This window comes from Miscanthus floridulus, chromosome 1, assembly GCF_019320115.1.
Source record: "Miscanthus floridulus cultivar M001 chromosome 1, ASM1932011v1, whole genome shotgun sequence".
Lineage (NCBI taxonomy): Eukaryota > Viridiplantae > Streptophyta > Magnoliopsida > Poales > Poaceae > Miscanthus > Miscanthus floridulus.
The window spans coordinates 141,830,727-141,850,955 of NC_089580.1; the positions used below are offsets into that span (position 1 = coordinate 141,830,727).

The 20,229-nt window shown below is 44.1% G+C and overlaps 1 protein-coding gene across 1 annotated transcript; it reads left to right on the top strand.

Annotated features, from left to right (window-relative positions):
* The first annotated feature begins 211 nt into the window (after positions 1-211).
* LOC136495881 (nicotianamine synthase 2-like) lies at positions 212-1,563 on the top strand. Its single transcript, XM_066491682.1, has one exon. The coding sequence runs from the start codon at positions 445-447 to the stop codon at positions 1,423-1,425; it is 981 nt and encodes a 326-aa protein (XP_066347779.1). The 5' UTR covers positions 212-444; the 3' UTR covers positions 1,426-1,563.
* Positions 1,564-20,229: the final 18,666 nt, after the last annotated feature.

Genomic DNA, 20,229 nt, shown 5'->3' on the forward strand with positions numbered 1-20,229 from the left:
TGAAATGTAAACATCATCATCATAATAATAACGAGGCATGAAACTGGTCTTGGCCGTGGACGCGTGAAGCGCGCCATGCGTTCGACATGCATGTAATCGGATGGCTCGCAGTCCTCCTCAGGTACTACTAATAATAAACTACTGGAGTACTTCACAGCCACATACGTCCACGTTTCATCAAAAACAAAACACATGCACGTCAACTGGAGCTGCCATCGGTTTACATGCCGCATCTCTGAAGGCCGGATCAGTGACAGTGAGGCACTGATGAACGAACTGCCGTGACATTCTATATATACCCTCGGTCCCTGTTCCAATTCTCATCAAGCAGCACGAGTTGTCGAACACTTGCCTGCTCTTGAGCTCAAAGACATCATCGGCTGCTTCTCGTGCTCTCCTCAGCTTCCCAACTGCAACTGTAGCAGCGAAACTCTACCAACTGCCATGGATGCCCAGAACGTGGAGGTTGCTGCCCTGGTGCAGAAGATCGCGGCCCTCCACGCCGACATCGCCAAGCTGCCGTCGCTGAGCCCGTCCCCCGTCGTCGACGCGCTGTTCACCAACCTCGTCATGGCCTGCGTCCCGCCGAGCCCCGTCGACGTGACCAAGCTCGGCCCGGACGCGCAGAGGATGCGAGAGGAACTCATCCGCCTCTGCTCCGACGCCGAGGGCCACCTTGAGGCGCACTACGCCGACATGCTCGCCGCCTTCGACAACCCGCTCGACCACCTCGGCCGCTTCCCTTACTTCAGCAACTACATCAACCTGAGCAAGCTCGAGTACGACCTCCTGATCCGCTATGTCCCGGGCCTAGCGCCTTCCCGCATCGCCTTCGTCGGGTCAGGCCCCCTGCCGTTCAGCTCACTCGTGCTCGCCGCCCGCCACCTGCCGAACGCGCTGTTCGACAACTACGACCGGTGCGGCGCCGCCAATGACCGTGCCCGGAAGCTGGTCCGCGCGGACGAGGGCCTGCGCAAGCGAATGTCCTTCCACACCGCCGACGTCGCCAACCTCACGGACGAGCTCCGCAAGTACGACGTGGTCTTCCTGGCGGCGCTCGTCGGCATGGCGGCCGAGGACAAGGCCAAGGTGGTCGCGCACCTTGGCAGGCACATGGCGGACGGAGCGGCTCTCGTCGTGCGGAGCGCTCACGGGGCTCGCGGGTTCCTGTACCCGATCGTCGATCCGGAGGACATCCGGCGCGGCGGGTTCGACGTGCTTGCAGTGTACCACCCGGACGACGAGGTCATCAACTCCGTCATCATCGCGCGTAAGATCGACGCCCACGCGAAGGGACTTCAGAATGGGCACGCGCATGCGCGCGGCGCGGTGCCGATAGTGAGCCCGCCGTGCAAGTGCTGTAAGATGGAGGCGAACGCGCTCCAGAAGAGGGAGGAGATGGCGACGACGGAGCTGTCCATCTGATGCGAAAAGGAACTTTTGAGGAGCTGCGCGTGGTAACAATAATTACGAAACGCTGTTTCGTCTCTTAATCTCTCGTGTAACTGTTCGTTCGCACTTCTTTATTTGGTGTCATGCGATGTGTAAGTGTTCAATAATGACGTGTTTTTCCTATGTGATATACATGCCAAGTTGCCAGCACGTTTACGTACGTGCCTGCTGTGACGGACATCGATGAGAACAGTGTGCACGTAAAGAAATACTAAATTCATTTTAAATTATAGTTTGTTTGACTTTTTTATCATAAGTTTGACCACTCGTCTTATTTAAAAACTTATGCTAAATATCACTTTTTTTGTTGTGGCTTGTTTTATTAACAAAAGTTCTTCAAGAATGACTTAGATTTGACTATGTTTGTACAAATTTTTTGAATAAAACGAGCGATCAAACTTGAGGTCAAAAAAAATCAAATGAATTATAATTTAGAACGGAGAGAGTACCGTTTAAGGCATGGGTTGATTTATCATCTTCTCACTCAAGTCATTCGTTTTATGGGAATTAGTTGGTCCATCTCTAAATCATCCCTTACAGACTACTCCTTCCATCCAAAAATTATAAGCTTATTTCTTATAAAAGGATGTCTTGCCTGTAAAGATATTAAATTGTTGGTGAAATTGTACTAATACATCTCTAGCTTTGTCAAACGTGTTCCGTCTCTAAAAGAAAGTAATCATGTTTTAGAATATCAAGTTTGACAAATTATAGATAAAAACGTATAAATATAATATCAAATAAAACCATTAAATTAATTACGAAATGTATTTTTATAATAAATTGATTTGGAGTCATAAACATGAATACTATTTACTAGAAACTTGGTTAAATATGAAGAACTTTAACTGACACGTAATTCATAGTAGTATTCTTTTAGGGACAGAGGTACTACATATCCTAAGTAAGCATGACTTGTTAAGAATTTTTCAACTTATTGGAAATGTAACGACCCGTACTCTCAAGGGTGTTGTCGGTGTTTCGTAAACCAGACTAGTAAACTTATATGATTGCCACGCTGCTTTAGGAAGACGATGGTAGCATCCAAAAGACACGAGGATTTATACTGGTTCAGGCCAGGGCCCTACGTCTAGTCTCAGAGATGATCGAGTGTTTGTTCCTCGCTTGAATGCTCTGAAGTTCTTACAATGGGGGGTGCAACAATGGTGGAAGAGATAGGAGAACCTAAGCTAGGCGATGGGCTGCCCGAAGGGAAGCTTCAGGAGCCATACTACGATGGAGAATGAGTGAATGAGTAGGGAACTCGAAATGTCTAGAAAGAGTGCCCTGGCCGCCCTTATATAGAGTTCGTGGCCAGTGCGCATACAACGGAGGTGGTTCTCCCGACCGAAGGGTCGTGAGCCTGAGGGAGGTCCTAGCTAACTTGGTTTGCAAGCTACGTCATCTTGTGGAGTACGTCCGGTCGTGGCGGTCGTCATCGTCTTGTAGCCGCGTCGTGACAGGATGTGGCGTGGTACTTACTGTGCCGGCTATGTGTAGGGTCAAGATAGCAAACTAGAGGGAGGGTGAATAGTCATTTCTAAAATTAATCATGCCGGCGTACCAAAACAAATACAAAATTAAAACTATCGATCTAGAAGCAATTCTAGAAGCAAGGTCACACAAACTTATGTCACTAGTACTTCAAGCAACGGGGAAGCTCCTACACATGCTAGTTAGTAAAAGCACAAAGCCACCTAAGCTCACTAGCAATGCTCAATAACAAGGCTACACAAGCCAAATTATAGAGCACAAATTACTTATCTACACAAACTAAGCAATGTGACTAACAAGGTTACTCAAACCGAATTAGTCACGTAAGAGAGCTACTTCTATGCTACACAAGCAAGATGGTAACTAGCAAGCTACACAAGCTAACTAATTACAAGAGCAACCACACAAGCACAATGTAAATGAAGTAAATATAAGCTTGTGTAACGAGGATGCAAACCAACGGGAAGACAAGGATGACACGGTGATTTTTATCCCGTGGTTCACGTGCTTGCCAGCACGCTAGTCTCCGTTGAGACAAGCTCCAAGGTTGTCGCCGGTCCTCTTGCTAGTAGTAACCCGCAAGTCACACTCTCCCACGTGGAGTGCTTACCACAAGCTCTAGCACTTGACCCGGCCGGACCACTTGTCACCCTTCGCGTCTCGCTCTACTAGAGTTGCTCTTTGCGGCTCCCACGGGGTGAGCACAATACTCCTCACAATCTCTTCTCCGGAGCAACGCACAAGCTTCTTGCGTGTTTCGACGGAGACCACCACCAAGCCGCCTAGGAGGTGGCAACCTCCAAGAGTAACAAGCACCACCAGCTTACAAGACGACCACCTAGTGCCATATGATGCAACCTCACGATGCAATCACACTAGAATCGCTCACTCACTCAATTAGATGAACTCTATCAAGCAAGAGTGAGTTAGAGGGCTCTCAAGCACCACCACACAAGCCATCAAGGCTCTAGTGTGCTCAGCACCCGGCCAAAGGCCAACCAAGGGGCTATTTATAAGCCCCCATACGAAAAGAGTCGTTGTACCCCTTCACTGGGCACAACTCGGGTTGATCGGACGCGCCGGTCAAGATGATCGGACGCACCCAGCCAGCGTCCGGTCGTTGCGATCGTGCCATGTGGCCACCACGTTTAACCTTGGCCATGCGATCTCAATGGTCACTGACACCACCTCAATGGTCAAGTGACGATCGGACTCATAGGAGCATGACAGGACGTAGCCATGCCACGTCAGGTCCTCGCAAGCTCGCTCACGCCAAGAAATCGACCGGACGCTCTGATCCCTTCTTCTGACACTGCACCGCGTGGAGTCAAGCAGACTCCATAAAGGGTCCAGAGAGGCAAAAACCATGACCTGACGTGTCCGGTCCTCTCTGGTCAGCCCACCAATGCCACGTAACCATACATCACCACTGACCGGACGCGCTGGCCAACGCCACGTAACCATACGTCACCATTGACCGAATGCAGGCCCTGTGCATTCGGTCACTTTTACGATGCAGCGTCCGATCAACTCAGCCACTTTGCCCGCCACCGAATTTAGTCGACAAACAGTCCACCACCTAGGAATGAACAGTTTGCCGTTCACTTGTCAGACCATGAACAGTGCCAAGGTCGCATCCGATCTTTCCCAAACGTCAGCGTCCGAGGATCGCGGACAGTCTGCCACCAAAGGGCAGATAGTCCGCCAATGTCTAGAAAGCAACCCAAGCTCTCTACGACCTCCTCCTCGCTTCCAACTTCTTCTCCTTTGCAAATGTGCTAACACCACCAAGAGATACACCACCTTGTGTACGTGTGTTAGCTTTTCACAAACATTTTTCCAAAGGATTAGCACTCTTTTCACCATGCTGCTTGATCCTAGCAATGATGCGAAGTTAGATCACTCGAGTGGCACTAGATGACCGATATGCAAACAAGTTTGCCCCTCTTGATAGTACGGCCATCTATTCTAAACCCGGTCATCAACTTCTCTACACACCTATGACTGGTGAAATGAAATACCCTAGGTTATACCTTTACCTTGCACATTCCATTCCATCTCCTCTAATGTTGATGCAACACATGCACCAACATGATCAACAATGATATGATCCACTCCATATCATCACATGACCATATTGGTTCATCAATCTTGACTTCACTTGCTCTTCACCGTTGCTTTGGTCCATCGGCGCCAAGTCATCACTCAACTTGCCCTTTACACTTGCAACCGGTCCATCGAGCCAAGTCATATCTTGATCTTCTCCACCTTGATCACATAACTCAATGTCATATCTCATATGCAATGAGCTCCTTTATCATCACATGTGTGAGCTTTGCAACATCTCCGAGCCATCTTCACCGTCATGGCATATGTTGCTCACACACATGTACTCGTGGACTAATCGCCTGTGTATCTCACATTAAACATAATTAGTCCACCTAGGTTGTCACTCAATTACCAAAACCAAACAAGGACATTTCAATCTCCCCCTTTTTAGTAATTGATGATAACTCTACAAAGATATGGAAATTAAGCTCTTTTGGATTCATGTTGTTTGCCCAAGCAATTTTACCATATTTAAATGATTCTGGACAAGTACCACAAACCTAAATTGGTAGTATTAGCTCCCCCTATATATGTGCTAGAGTATTTGGTTTGAAGCTCGCACATATGCATAGATTGGAATTGTGGGAGAGTAATTACTACCAAATAATGCTAAGGTGTATAGAATAAACCTTTGAAGCGTGATACCAATCAGAGTTGCACTTTTCACACCATCCTTAGCACCATGAGTAGATGGACAACAAAACTACTACAAACCCTGTGAGATCAACATTATAAGCAAGGTTCTAGTACCACATGTAGAAATACAAGTCTAGCTACCATCCTATGCATGCTAGTTATCAAATCATCATTCAAGTTCTACAACTAGCATACACCACACAAGCATGCATATTAAATTTAAAAACTTATGCAATGCAAGCAAGCACATGAATATGCACATATCAAATGCAATCAATCAAAGTTCATGAGCTTGCTCTACTTGTGTGCTTTTCTTGTCCAAGAATTTTGATCCCTTCACATTCTTCAATGTTGCTCCCTCTTTGTCTATGTCCATGTTTAACCTCTCAATCTCTTCCAAAGCTTTCATATCTTTATACAATCTCTCCCCCTTTGTCATCAATTTCCATAAAAGGTGTGCATCACTTAATACAAAGGTTTGCATTGGGGTAGATGGTTGACACTTGAATCTTATATTTTTTATGGACATCACTTGGTTATTGGAATGACACCACTTGCATAGCTCTTGAGATACCACACATAGAATCTTTGACATTGATACCAATTGGTGGGACACCTCCCCCTAAGTCATTGCATGGGTCATCCATTTGATAAACTTGAGCTCTTGTAGTGAGTGATGCATTCTTCATTTGATGATCACTTAAAGTTGAGGTTCACTTGTGGAACCACCTTATTGTATGGTTGATACCATGTGTAGAGATGTGATACCACGTATATGAATGATTTGGCAATAAAAACTATTTCTTGAACATTTGCTAATATCATGAGTACCACTTGTAGGATATCACTTGTAAGTTGATCTAGACATCACTTGTGAATTCTTGATGAAATACTTGAGTCTAGATGCCACTTGAAACAACCAAACTAGATATCCATTTGCATTGTTGTCTTGTGCTTGTACTCTTGTTACTTGTCATGAGCTTCTAAGTTGATTTGAACTAAATTGATTTGCCTAAGCTTCCAAGTCCGGTTTGAACCAATGACAAGCTTCTTCACATCTCTTGCAAGGGTTATCTTGCCAATGTTGTACTTGTCACTTGTTAGCAATCTAGATTAAATCAAGTACTTGGGTTCACTAGCTCATGAACAAACTCATATACTAACCACTAGATCAATTAATTATTCAAGCAATAGTGGTAGGCTATGAATTTAAAATTTTCATTTGCTATGCATGATCCTATGAAGTATGAACTATATGCACTAAACACATATTAGTAAGGGATGAAATGATCATGCACATTACAATGATACCATTGCTATCATGGAGTAGAGAAGAGTCATTAGTTTCCAATAAATTTCTCTAATAGCAATGTGAAGTCAAATTATAAGCTTGATGAAGACTAATCATCATAGATAAAGTCCATTCTCCGCCCATATGAATTGAGAACCACTTATGATCAAGTGCACTACGATGTGGTTATCTTACTTCTTCTTTTGATCAATGCTTGCATGAGAGAACTATGAGGAATACTACTTGAATTTCCATGACTAGCTCTCTTTTGGGTTTTGCTTGCTCTCTTGATCAACCCTTTAGATTTGCTTCAACTAAGCATCCTAAATGTCCTTTAGATCATCACTTTCATGTTAGCCTTTCAAGTACCACACTTGGTTTACCTACACATAGGCGGCAAGCCCCTACACTAGGGAGAAGTGATCTCTCTCCAAAGAACCATTCTTGATACTCACTTGAAATAACTTGATTGATTGATCCAAGTGATGGACTTAATTTGATGAGTAACCTTGAATCCTTATTTAAGTCCTTTTCTTTCTACTTGTTTAAGTCCTTTTATTTGTACCAAATGATTTCTAATTGTTACTAGAACTTAAACTTCATCTTGATCTTGAGCTTGGTTTTGATCTTCATTTGAGTGCCAAATATGTGCCAAGTACACTCCACAATTAAATGGACTTGTACTCTTTGCTTCTCATGCTTCTTGCTCATCTCAAAACCAAACTTAGGTACCTCAAACACTTATAAACATGTTTTCAACTTGTGGACCTTTCAATCAAAGTGACTCTCGATCAATCCAATAATTGCCACTTTTCTGACAGATTCTGTATCCTTCAAAGAAAAATGTATATCTCCCAATGTACAGACCCAAATACCACGCAATTTGGTGGATATGTGCTTAACTAAGTCACTATCAGCTGTAAAAAAATGAGCTTCAATTGATCTCATATTAACTGCCAGGAATCTAATTTTGTACCACTGCTACATGTTGAAAACTGCTGCACTATAGCTGACAAGATCTACTCCAAAACCAAAGTATCTCTTATCCAATTCTCATGAAATTTATATAGAATGTCATACCATAAGTATAGAGTATGTAAACCAATTTTCATGCCAATATAATAAGTTTTGATCACTCAAACAAGGCTAAGATCACAGCTCACTTTAGGTTTTGCAATTTAGAACAGATTTCAATTACTTGAGCTATACTTCATCAAATGTGAATCAAACTTGAGACTAACTTATTTGAATACTTTCATAAGATGTATATCCATTTAATCCACTTACTAAAGGTCATCTTATGAATTTATCCAACTTAAATCAATCCAAATGTGATTACTAGTCAATTAACCCATTCAATCATCTCATAGCAAGCAACATATGCATATATATCCAATTCAATCAACTCATATGCATCCAAATAAAATGATCAACAAGAGATATACCTTGGTGAGCTCATGATTATCTAATTAGCAAGCTTCAACTCATATCTTTGCAAGCCATCAAATATATCAATGAATCATCCACAACTTGAATATGACACTTGTATGTTGTAGCACATTTGGAGTCACTATCTTGTCATGGCATTGGGATAGAATTGCATTAAACTTCAATACTTGACTCAACATATGATCAACACAATGAATATCATTTGAACCAAGCCTCCAATGCCAATGGTACCTACAAACAATCATCCACTTTTTGATGGTACCCAAACTAGTTTGGGTTCTCTGAAGTTAGGAGCAGCATACTTAGGCATAGCCTTAGTATGAGTAGCGGGATGTTTTACAATTGCAACCAATAAGGTACTATTGCCATCCTTTCTAAGCATATTATTATCAACAATTTAAATAGGCTTAGAATTGTTACCTAGGGGACATGAATTAGCCATGTGTCCCCTTTCCTGGTATGAGTAGCAAACTCTCTTTGATTGAGCCTTTTTTTCCTAGCTCATATGTTGCTTCTCATTGTTTGCTTGAGCCTTCTTCTCAAGCTTGTTTGGGTAACCCGAAGCTAGGTGGCCCAATTCATCACAACTATGGCACTTGATGTGAGCAACTTCCTTCATCTTCACTTCTTTGTTCTTGCTCACTTTTTTTGTGTCTTGATTCATCCTTGGACGCATTGCTCTTTCTCTTGCTTTTCCACCCCTTCTAGTTTTCTTTTTCTACACCATCAAGTCACCACCATCTTCTTGGTTGATCTTGATTTTCTCTTGGGATGTTTCTTTCTCAACTTATGGCTTAGATTGAAGCTTCACTTATTGCTTGGTTGGGCACATAGAGGTAAGATGACCCCATGTGTGGCATTTGAAGCACTTGACATGCTTTAGCCTCTCTTCTTCTTTCTTCAACTTGAGCTTCTCGAGGTTGGGGCAACCCTTTTCAAGATGTCCCATTTCATGGCATTTGTAGCACATGGAATGAGAGAACTTCTTCTGTAGTAGCTTCTTCATCATTCTCTTTTTTTTCTCCCCCCTTGGTCTTGCTCTTGTTGAACCCAATGCCACTCATATCATCATAGCTTCTTTTGTTGCTCAACATGTGCTCAAAGGTGATTTTAGTGTTGTAGCACCTCTCTAACTTATTGCTCAATTTCTTCACTTAAAAAGGTTAGTCTCACAAGATATAGAAGTAGAACAAGCATCTATATGTGAAGAGTATGGCATTTCTAATAAATCATCACACGAGGTGTGTAGGATCTCTGGTCAGCCTAAAGGGGAGTGAATAGGCCTGTTAAAACAAACACTCAAACTTTCATCAAATTCAACCTATGGCACTGCCGCTCTGTGCCCAAGGCACTGCGAGCCAGAACAGCAGCACTGCTGCACCTGCAGATAACTTCGTGGCACAATTCAAAAACTATGAATGGAAACTTGATCGGATTAAATTACTGAGCTTCCTGTAGGTATATGTAACATAAATCAATAGCTAGAAGTGATAGGAACACCACACACAAGTAGATCGGCCACAAACCCTAGAAATCTCCTCAACAACAATATGAAATGCAAATGATGTAAATCAAGCACAAGGTGACACAATGATTTATCCCGTGGTTTAGCTCGCCACCAAGGCTTGCCTAAGTCCACATTGTTGAGGTTAGACACTAAGGCTTAGGGCTTTGCAACCCTTCCCCATTCTCAAGTCAAGAGACTCAACTCTTGAGATGAGGGGTGAGTTTACTAGCTTCAAGAGATGGTTACAAATCTCAAGGGGCTACCACACAAGTTGGCAAGCTCCATGGGAGACGCTCTAGCTGGCTAGGAGCAAAGCCAATGGAGAAGCTTGGGAGCTTAAGGTCACCAATGGAGGAGAGAGAGAAGAGCACTCTGTCATGTTCTGGTCAAACTGAACGGTTAGAAGAAGAGAGAGACAGACGTTGGGGAGGAAGGGAAAAAGTATAAATGCTCCTAGCTCCCAACGGTCACTTAAGTCGCGGCAGTGCCGCTCTATGGCAGTGCATCTCTTCATGTGCGGCACTGCCACACTAGGCAAGATTCACATTTTTAGTGAAAGTGATGGGGCTCCCCCTACATCCATGCTCCTATGGGGTGCAGCACACTTGTGTCAAATATATAATAGTGATGCAAATGACAGTTCATGCACAACAAGATAGCTGTGACAGCTAGGTGTGACATTACCGCTCGTTAGCCACAGCACTGTCGCAGAGCGGCATTGCCGCACTTACTGCAACAACACAGATAAGAACATGCCCCACACAACATGTAACACATATAGAGAAGTACATTCTAGCACAATTATATCACAAGCTACATCACAGATTAAATACATATACATATCCCACACATATGGAGTACTTAGGTAGCATTATTACACATATAGAGTTTTGATCGCCTCTCAAACTCTCAACCTAGCGAAGTCTACTCTCAATAGATAAGAACATGAAGCTTCTGCTGGAAGAACCTCTCCATGGCGTCAAAAAAGTTGTTGACCCCTCTAATTTTCTCCCCCTTTGGCATAAAGCAACAAAAAGAGAAGAAAAGAAGAAAAACCAACGAACTCACTCCTCATCTTTTTGGATGTTCTCTCAATCAACATCATTGCCACCAGCAGCTCCACCAGCACCTGCAGCAACCTCCTCACCACCATCATCATCGTCAGAGGAGGAGGAGGAGGAGGACACCGCCGCCCTCCCTTGGCGATGGGTGGTCGAAGTGTGGTGCTTACGCTTGGTGCTCCTCCTCAAGGACTACAAGGTAGAGCTCAATGTCATGTGAGGGTCAAGCTCCGGCTGCTCCTGCTATTCCTCCTCCTCCTCATCCTCTGAATCCATGTCGAAGAGGCTAGGGAGGTTATCAAACCTCTATGGTGATTGAGCTGGAGAAAGGGATGGCAGCACTACATGCTCTCTAGCCTCCCGGATGGCCTCACAGTTCTCCAACCGGTCCTCATATGCGGTCCTCGCTGCATAGGTGCAAGTAGTGAAAATGGCCTTGATCCTTTCCCAAACTTCTCCATTTTCTTATCCTTGCGAGGCCTAGAGCGAGAGGACTCAGGCACATCTTCAACTCATGGAGAGCGTCTCACTGCCTTGCTAGCACCTAAGGCTTGGGTCTTCTCAATCTTGTAGATGGTGTGAAGACCATCTTTGTCAAACTTGTAACCGATGACCCTCTCAATCATGAACATGAGATAGGGGGCATAGGGCAGCCCCTTTCTCCCATCATCCATGGCATTTCTTAGCTCATGCCACATGAAGCGAGGGACATTGAACCTGTCACCTCCAAGAGCAAACCTAGCAAGCACATTTCTCACATACCCATTAAGATCTAAAGCTGCTCCATCCTTGGGATTGATAGTGTGCCTGATTAGGTTGTTTAAGATGTAGTAGTAGCTTTGCAAGCCACTAACCTTGCCATCTGCACCTCTCCTGTCAATCCATATGTATACAATGTCGCGGATCTCAGCTCTTGCCTCATCATGGATATAAGTAAAGCCCCTCTCCTCCTCACCAAAACCAAGGATCCGGTTGAAAGTCACAAAGTCAATCCGATAGTGCCATCCCTCAGTCATCCAGTGTATCTCAACAATATAGATGTCATAGAAGAAGGTAGCATGGAACTGGGCTAGCACCTCCTCATTCCAATTATACTAGAAGCTCATGATGTCCATGAGGCCAAAAAGCTCAGAAGCTTGATTACTTTGTTGAATTCAGGCTCATTCTTCTCCTTCATTTCCTCCCAGTCAACATACTGCATCTTGACAATCTTGGACTTCTTGGAGTTGAAGATCACAGAGGCATAAAAGTTGGAATGAAACTCATTCCAAAATCTGTAGTCTGCCCCCAAATCCTTTGGCTGCTCAAAAAGATTGTTCTCATGTGCTTCTTCCACCATCTTCTGCTTTCCCACATAGTTGACACGGGATGAGCACGGGTGTCAAGTGGACACCTCACGATCACCTCCTCAGAGTACTCTCTAATATAGCCTTTGTCAAACTCCTCAAGGTGAGGTGGAGTATCTAGGCAAGCACTAGGAGGAATGATGCAGCTAGCCCTTTCCAAGTTCTCCTCCTCCTAGATCAACTGATCCCTCCTCCCCGTATCTCTAGTAGCCCCTCTACTTACTACACTACTACTACCTGCTGCTGTCCTCCCATGACCACATCGAGGAGGATCCTTGTCACGAGGCTTGGCCATCTTTCACTTCCCCCTCTGGTCATCATCTACTCTGGAAGCCATCTATGCAAATAAATATAGATCCAAATAAGAAATTGTGTATAGGGGGTATAGAAGAACACTTGAAAAACACTCCGAATAGATGAGATGATTCAAATCTCGAGGTAGGAAAGCACCCTGAACCAATCCTGGTCAGAGGGTGCGGCACTGCCGCACCTAGTGCTTCACCTCTCTCATGATTCATTTCTTCTCAACTTTTTAGACTATTTCTCAACCATTCTTCTAAACCAATAGCCAATCTCAGAAGGAGTAGACCTAATAAAATACATGGAGTTGTCTACAATATAGGTAAAGTAGTTACATGTTTAAGATAGAAATAAATCTGGTGCACAAATCCAATTAAAATAGAGAGTCATCGATGGAACATCATCTAAATTTGCAAAGTCATGCTATTGTTCGCTGCACTGCCGCACCCAACATACGGCACTGCCGTGGGTACAGATGATGCTCTACCAATAAATCTGTGTTTTGATTCAATTCATCCATCAAACTTGCTTATACCCTAATAATGCAGTCACTAGAAACCATTTTCCAATTGAAATAGAACTCCATGGCATAGATCGGGAGGGAATAGGGTTATACCTTGACTTGCTCACATATTGGGGAGGAAAGAGGGGAAATGGCTTTGCCCAAGAGCCTCAGCAGCTACTGGCGATGATGAGGAAGGCCAACAGCCGACGCGGCACCATCGGGATGTGGCACAGAGACCCGGCCTGTCGAGCAGAAAGGAAGAGAGAGGGAGTCACCCTCGGGCCGGATAGGTTAAGGAGGAAAGATGGGCCTCGCGGTAACTAGCTGTTGTGGGCCAAATTTTGATTGGAATTCAAAGTGTGGCACTACCGCTTGCCACATGTGGCACTGCCGCCTGACAGGCGCGGCATAGCCGCACATCCCAGAACAACGTGAAATAGTTACAAACTAAATAACTCTCTCTATATAAGATATGGACACATATCTTAGGCACATTATGATCAGCAGTAGGTAAACAATACAAACAATGATCATAATGTACTTGTAGCTTTTGATAAGTCATTTTGAAGCACAATATTTAAACCTTTGTAATTCATTTCTCCTATCCATGCTAGTTCATCAATCAAGGTGTGCTATAGTTCAAACCACGTTACGAGAATCAAGTATATTTAGCTCACTACGCAAAGCACAAAACATTGACTCATCGAAAGGCTTAGTGAAGATATTGACTAGTTGCTTTGCAGTGCTCACATGGCGAATTTTGATATCTCCTTTGGTTTCGTGGTCTCTCAAGAAATGATATCGGATGTCTATGTGCTTAGTTCTTGAGTGGCTTACGGGATTGTTTGCGAGCTTTATGGCACTTTCATTGTTACACAAGAGTGGAATTTTGGTGAAGCGACATCCAAAATCTTGAAGGGTTTGCCTCATCCAAAGTAGTTGAGCACAACATGCACCGGCTGCAACATACTCGGCCTCGGTGGTGGAAAGGGCTACACAATTTTGCTTCTTAGAACTCAAAGACACTAGGGACCGTCCAAGGAATTGACATGTCCCCGAGGTACTTTTTCGATCTACTTTGTAACCGGCGTAATCGGAATCCGAATACCCAAGTAGATCGAACTTAGAGCCCTTATGATACCATAAGCCAAAGTTAGGAGTGTGTACTAAATATCTCAAGATTCTCTTAACGGCCACTAATTGGCACTCTTTTGGGTTAGTTTGAAATCTAGCACACATGCACACACTAAGCAAAATATTGGGCCTAGATGCGCACAAATAAAGTAGAGAGCTGATCATGGAGCGATATACCTTAGTATCCATGGCTTTCCCTTCATCATTGAGATCTAGATGTCCATTTGTTGGCATGGGAGTTTTGATAGGCTTGGCATTCACCATGTCAAAATTTTTGAGCATATTATGGGTGTACTTTGTTTGGCTAATAAAAGTTTCTTCCTTCATTAGCTTGATTTGAAATCTAAGGGACATCTCAAATCTCTTGGTCATGATCCTACTAAATTCCTCACAGAAAGAATGATTAGTACTACCAAATATTATGTCATCGACATATATTTGGCACATAAATATATCTTTGCCAACTTTGTGAGTGAAAAGGGTAGGATCGGCTTTGCCTATTTCAAAGCCTTGTTTAAGTAAGAATTCCTTAAGGTATTCATACCATGCTCTTGGTGTTTGATTAAGCCCATAGAGCCTTTTTTGAAGTTCGTAGACATTTGTTGAGATGAGCCTGAAAGCATCTAGGCCCCTAGTTGGATTTCGGTGATTAATATCAATATAAGATTACTATGACTAACGTGTGTTTTGCCGAGGCAATTAAGTTAGGTCATGGTAATGGAGATCGATTGGGCAATCGAGGTGGTCATGCCCCTACGATGGAAATTGTTTCGGTTTTCAAAGGATGGACGACAAGGTTAAGGATGACTAGTTCTAAGTGTCGATTAGAGTTGGAGAGACACTTAGAGTAGTTTTGAACTTTGTTTTTCCTTTGGCCATACTATTAAGGGGGGTATGGACGGGTAGCTTGACCTAGTGAGTCTAGTGAGTTAGGTGTGGTGCACACTTGTTAAAACTAGCACTAAGTAGCTCCTATGAATGCCTAAGATCCTTTGGAGCAAACTTCATTCACATATGATCGAGAGTTGGAAGTGAATGGAGGGTCAAATGCTGACCGGATGCTGGCTCTGGTGCGACCGGACGCTGGCCACAGGGTCCGGTCAGTTCATTTGATCAAGAGACTGCGTTCGGTACGACCGGACGCTGGAGTGGTCAAGTGACCGGACGCTGAGAGTGATGAGGACATCACTCCTTTGGATGTACCAGCTGATCCTCCAACCGTCATGCAAGGTTCAATGACCCGGGCTCGAATGCGTCGACTCAATTTACAGGTGAGCTCGTTCTTAAGAGATCCTTTTCATATTTTTGAGAATAGACTACTACCTAATGATGTTATCTTGCTTAGGAACATTGGAGAGGGTCAAGAGGGACTAAGAGGACGTGGAGGAGGTGATGATGACCAGCAAGGACGTCCAACACAAGCCGGAGGCCCAGTCCAACACGAATTCGAGTCTGCCTCGGCCTCTAGGACCAGTCTGCCTTAAACTGGTCGCCCAGGACGCATCTGGACTCCGTTTTCGATGATCCACATATGCATGGAAAGCTAATTTGATAAGGAAGCCAATCCAAGTGGCTTCACGTCAAAAGCTATTCGGAATCAACTGGAATCGTCGAAACAAGTCAGCGTCCAGAATCTGCCAGGGTGCTGCGACACCGTCTTTTGGTCCGTTGGACCATGTATCGAGTTTGGGCCCATTAGGGGCGCGTCCAGGGGTCTTGCATGACCCTAGAGTCTTCATAAACAGACGCTACCCCTCCTTTAGAGTTTGGGTTTTGCTTAGATTATTCTGTCAAGAAACAGTTTCGCCGTTCTTCGGTTTGTGAGACCCCAACTCGTGAGATTAATCTTTCATCTGCAATTTGGTTGCATTCTTTCTTGTTCTTGCTTGTGTTCTTCGTTGCGTAGGCAGGGATTAGCCTTATTGGCGAGGTCAACCTAGTCCGTGACTTGGTTGATAACCAGAGGAGCTGTGGTGCTAAGATTGCAGGTTTCGATCTTTCGACCTGAAGCCGGATCGGTGTGTCATTCTCCGCCACAACGATAGTTACCATCACCTGACGGAAGATCGGGATCCCCGTCTCCATTAAGTGGTAATCAGAGCTAAGGTATACCGTCAGGTTCACTTTTTATTCCCTAGTTTGAGTGTTTTGTATTCGTCCCATAGTCCAGTGCCATACTCGTTTTTCCTATCCTAGAACCTTCCGCGCCATAGCCTTTGCATATTTCAGTTTCAGAGTCCGTCGTGTTGAGTTTGTGTCCTAGTCGAGGTCTTATTGCTGGTTAGGTCGTGTTTGAGTCCAGTTTGTGTATTTTCCCCCATCGTTTCCATCAAATCGTGGCAGTTGTGACCAATTTTGTACACATTGTTCCCGTTTTGTCCTCTAATTCGGAGCCAATTCTTAAAACTGATCCAGTTTTCGCATACGAACTCCGTTTTCGACGTTCCATATATGCAAATCGATCAGAAAAAAATTTCGGATCCGTCCATCACCCGACTTGTTGGGGTTCGGAATTTTTAGATTGGCCAAAAAGTGGTCACAAGATCCTCGTTTCATGGTCACAAGATTTTTGTCGATTTTCATCCAGTTTTCTGAAAATTCCACAGGCCACATCTTACACTTGTTTGAGCTCATATTTTCTATGGTTACTGCTTTTGTGCTCCTAAGTAAAGGAAAAATATCAAAAAAATAAAATAAAAAAGTCGAAATTTCCCCAAAAAACAACGACAGTCCAAAAAATAGAAAAAAAGAGAGGGGCAAAAGAGGAACAATATCTAGAGGAGCACATAGAGAAGCCCAAAGTGAGCTGTGTTTGCGTGTGATGTCTAGTTCCTTGTTTGTGTTGCTGTTTCCATCCACCATACTTGTTTTTCTCATACCAATCACCTTGCTATCCACCATACTTTTGTCACAACCTGGTACTTGCAACACTTTAGACCAGCAACGAGAACGAGTACTTTGGACTATAATTCAGCATTACTTTCTGTTACTGACTTGTGTGCCAGATATACATATTACTCTTTGTTTGCCTTCCAAGCTCCACAAATTCTTCAGATCAGTACAGACAAAGGGCCTTGCAATCTCGGTACCACTACCTCACAGGTATCACGAACCAGCCGCCGGTTGTACCGCCCACTGCTTGCGTTGGTAAGAACTTGGTAAGAGCTTGGTAAGACGCTTCTACGTGCTGTGAAAAGTGACACCACTACAACCACATAGTCATTTGGTAGGGATAACTTTCACCTGTTTGTTCCTGTTTTTGCGTTTTCAATGGCAGGAGGTGAACAGACTGCAGATAACAATCCTAAGGGTTTCAGCAAGTGTGTCAGCCAAGAGCAACTACAAGCTGTTGTAGAGGATGCCCAAAAAAGGATGAATGAGGCCGTCAGGAAGGCCGTCACTGACGCACTCATTGAGCTCAACATTGGCAATAGCATGGAGAGATTGGACAAGCGAATTTCCACGCTAACCGACAAGGTTACTGAGTTGGAAACCTTTGTGGCGGGCAACAACGACGTTTCCGGCAGCAACACCGATGATCAAGACACGGTGCATGATGCCGCTGGAAACATAGGTCGAGCAGCTATCTGACAAGAGAGATTACGGCAATGTCTTCGCCGCAACACGACAGGTATGGGTGGTGTCCTCTACCACCACCACCGTCAAGGTAATAATCACCGTGTGCCCGATGATCCTTATGCTAAGATTAAGTTCACAATACCATCTTTTTTGGGTCATTATGATGCTGAGGGATATCTTGATTGGGAGATGACGGTAGAACAAAAGTTTAGTGCTCACCTTGTACCTGAGCAGCATAGAGTTAGACAAGCTACTAGTGAGTTTAAGGATTTTGCCATTATTTGGTGGAATGGGCTAGCTGCACAGGATGCTTTACCTGGTACATGGGAAGAACTTAAGGTAGCTATGCGTGACCGTTTTGTTCCTCCTTCTTATCATAGAGACTTGCGTAAGAAATTGATGCGTTTAGAACAAGGAGATAAATCTGTACAGGATTACTATGGTGAGCTCCAAAAGGGATTGATGCGCTGTAGTGTTGTAGAGGGAAATGAAGATGCCATTTGTCGTTTTTATTCTGGTTTGAGGCATGACATTCAAGACATTGTTGATTATAAAGAATTTAACACTGTCAACCAGTTGTTTCAGTTTGCTATGCTTGCAGAAAAGGAATTGCAGGGGCGTGAACAGCAGGGCAAGAGCAAGGTCAGCACCAGCACATACACGCCACGCTTGGCACCATCTTCGGGGCTGACCAAGCCAACCACTTTTCGGACGCCTCCACTAGCGAGCAAGCAACCAACAGCCTCTGGAGTTTCCGCTACACCTAAGACACCTCCTGCACGACCTTCAGATTCAGGTAAAAATTCTTTGCAGGTGCCTACCAAGAGTTCCTCATCCGTTGCATCGACGGGACGCACTTCGGGTATTCAGTGCCACCGCTGCCATGGCATTGGCCATGTGCAGAAGGACTACCCAAGTCAGCGGGCATATATTGCTACAGAAGATGGTTACATCAGCACCTCTGACATTGAGGAAGAAGAAGACCAAGATGCAGATGAGGAGGATGGCGAAGTCCTAGGTGATGAGGCCACGGTGTCCTATAGGAGCATTATTGTATAGCGGGTGCTCAGCTCACAAGTCCAGCAACCTGAGAAGCTACAACGCCATAACTTGTTCCAGATTTTCTTCGTCATCAGCGACCGTCGAGCACGTGTCATTATTGATGGAGGTAGCTGCAACAATTTGGTGAGTTCTGATTTGGTCAAGAAGCTTAGCTTGACCACACGCCCCCACCCACGTCCATATCATATTCAGTGGCTAAATGATTCTGGTAAAGCAAAGGTAACACAAACTTGTAGAGTTTCATTTTCCATTGGTTCTTATGCTGATTCTGTTGATTGTGATGTGGTACCTATACAAGCTTGTTCACTTTTATTGGGTCGTCCTTGGGAACATGATAATGATGCTACACACCATGGTAGAAGTAATAAATACACTTTTGTGCATAAAGGAAAGAAAATTACTTTGGTACCTTTGACCCCTGCTCAAATTGTACAAGCTGATAGAGAACGCGCTGCTAGTTTGAATGATGTTTAATCTGAAAATCAGCAAGTTGCTAATTCTATTTTCCCACCTAAAAAGGATAAGTCTACATCTATTTCTAAGGCTGAGGGGATTAAATTGAAGGGTGGTGTTATGCTTGCAACAAAATGTGACTTTGCTGAAATTTCTGATGATGATATTTGCTATGCTTTGGTATGCAAACGAGCTATGTTTTCACTTGATGATATTGTCAGCTCGGTACCTCCTGCTATCACTAACCTTTTGCAGGAGTATGAGGACATTTTTCCAGCTGAGATACCCCCGGGGCTGCCACCTATGAGAGGGATAGAGCATCAAATCGATTTGATTCCGGGAGCGACCTTGCCCAACCGAGCTGCATATCGAACCAATCCTGAGGAGACTAAGGAAATTCAGCGGCAAGTCCAAGACCTTTTGGACCACGGGTATGTACGTGAAAGCCTTAGTCCTTGTGCCGTTCCTGTACTTTTGGTTCCTAAGAAAGATGGAAGTTGGCGTATGTGTGTTGATTGTAGAGCCATCAATAATATTACTATTCGGTATCGTCATCCTATTCCTAGGCTAGACGACATGCTTGATGAGTTGTGTGGTTCTATAATTTTCACTAAGATTGACTTGTGAAGTGGCTACCACCAGATTAGAATGAAACTTGGAGATGAATGGAAAACTGCATTTAAAACCAAATTCGGGTTGTATGAGTGGTTAGTTATGCCTTTTGGTTTGACAAATGCACCTAGCACTTTCATGCGCTTAATGAATGAGGTTTTAAGAGTTTTTATTGGTCATTTTGTGGTAGTTTACTTTGATGATATATTGATTTACAGCAAGTCTTTTGATGAACATAT

Excerpts from the sequence above, each read along its gene's own strand:
- LOC136495881 (XM_066491682.1), top strand. The coding sequence starts at position 445 with ATGGATGCCCAGAACGTGGAGGTTGCTGCCCTGGTGCAGAAGATCGCG.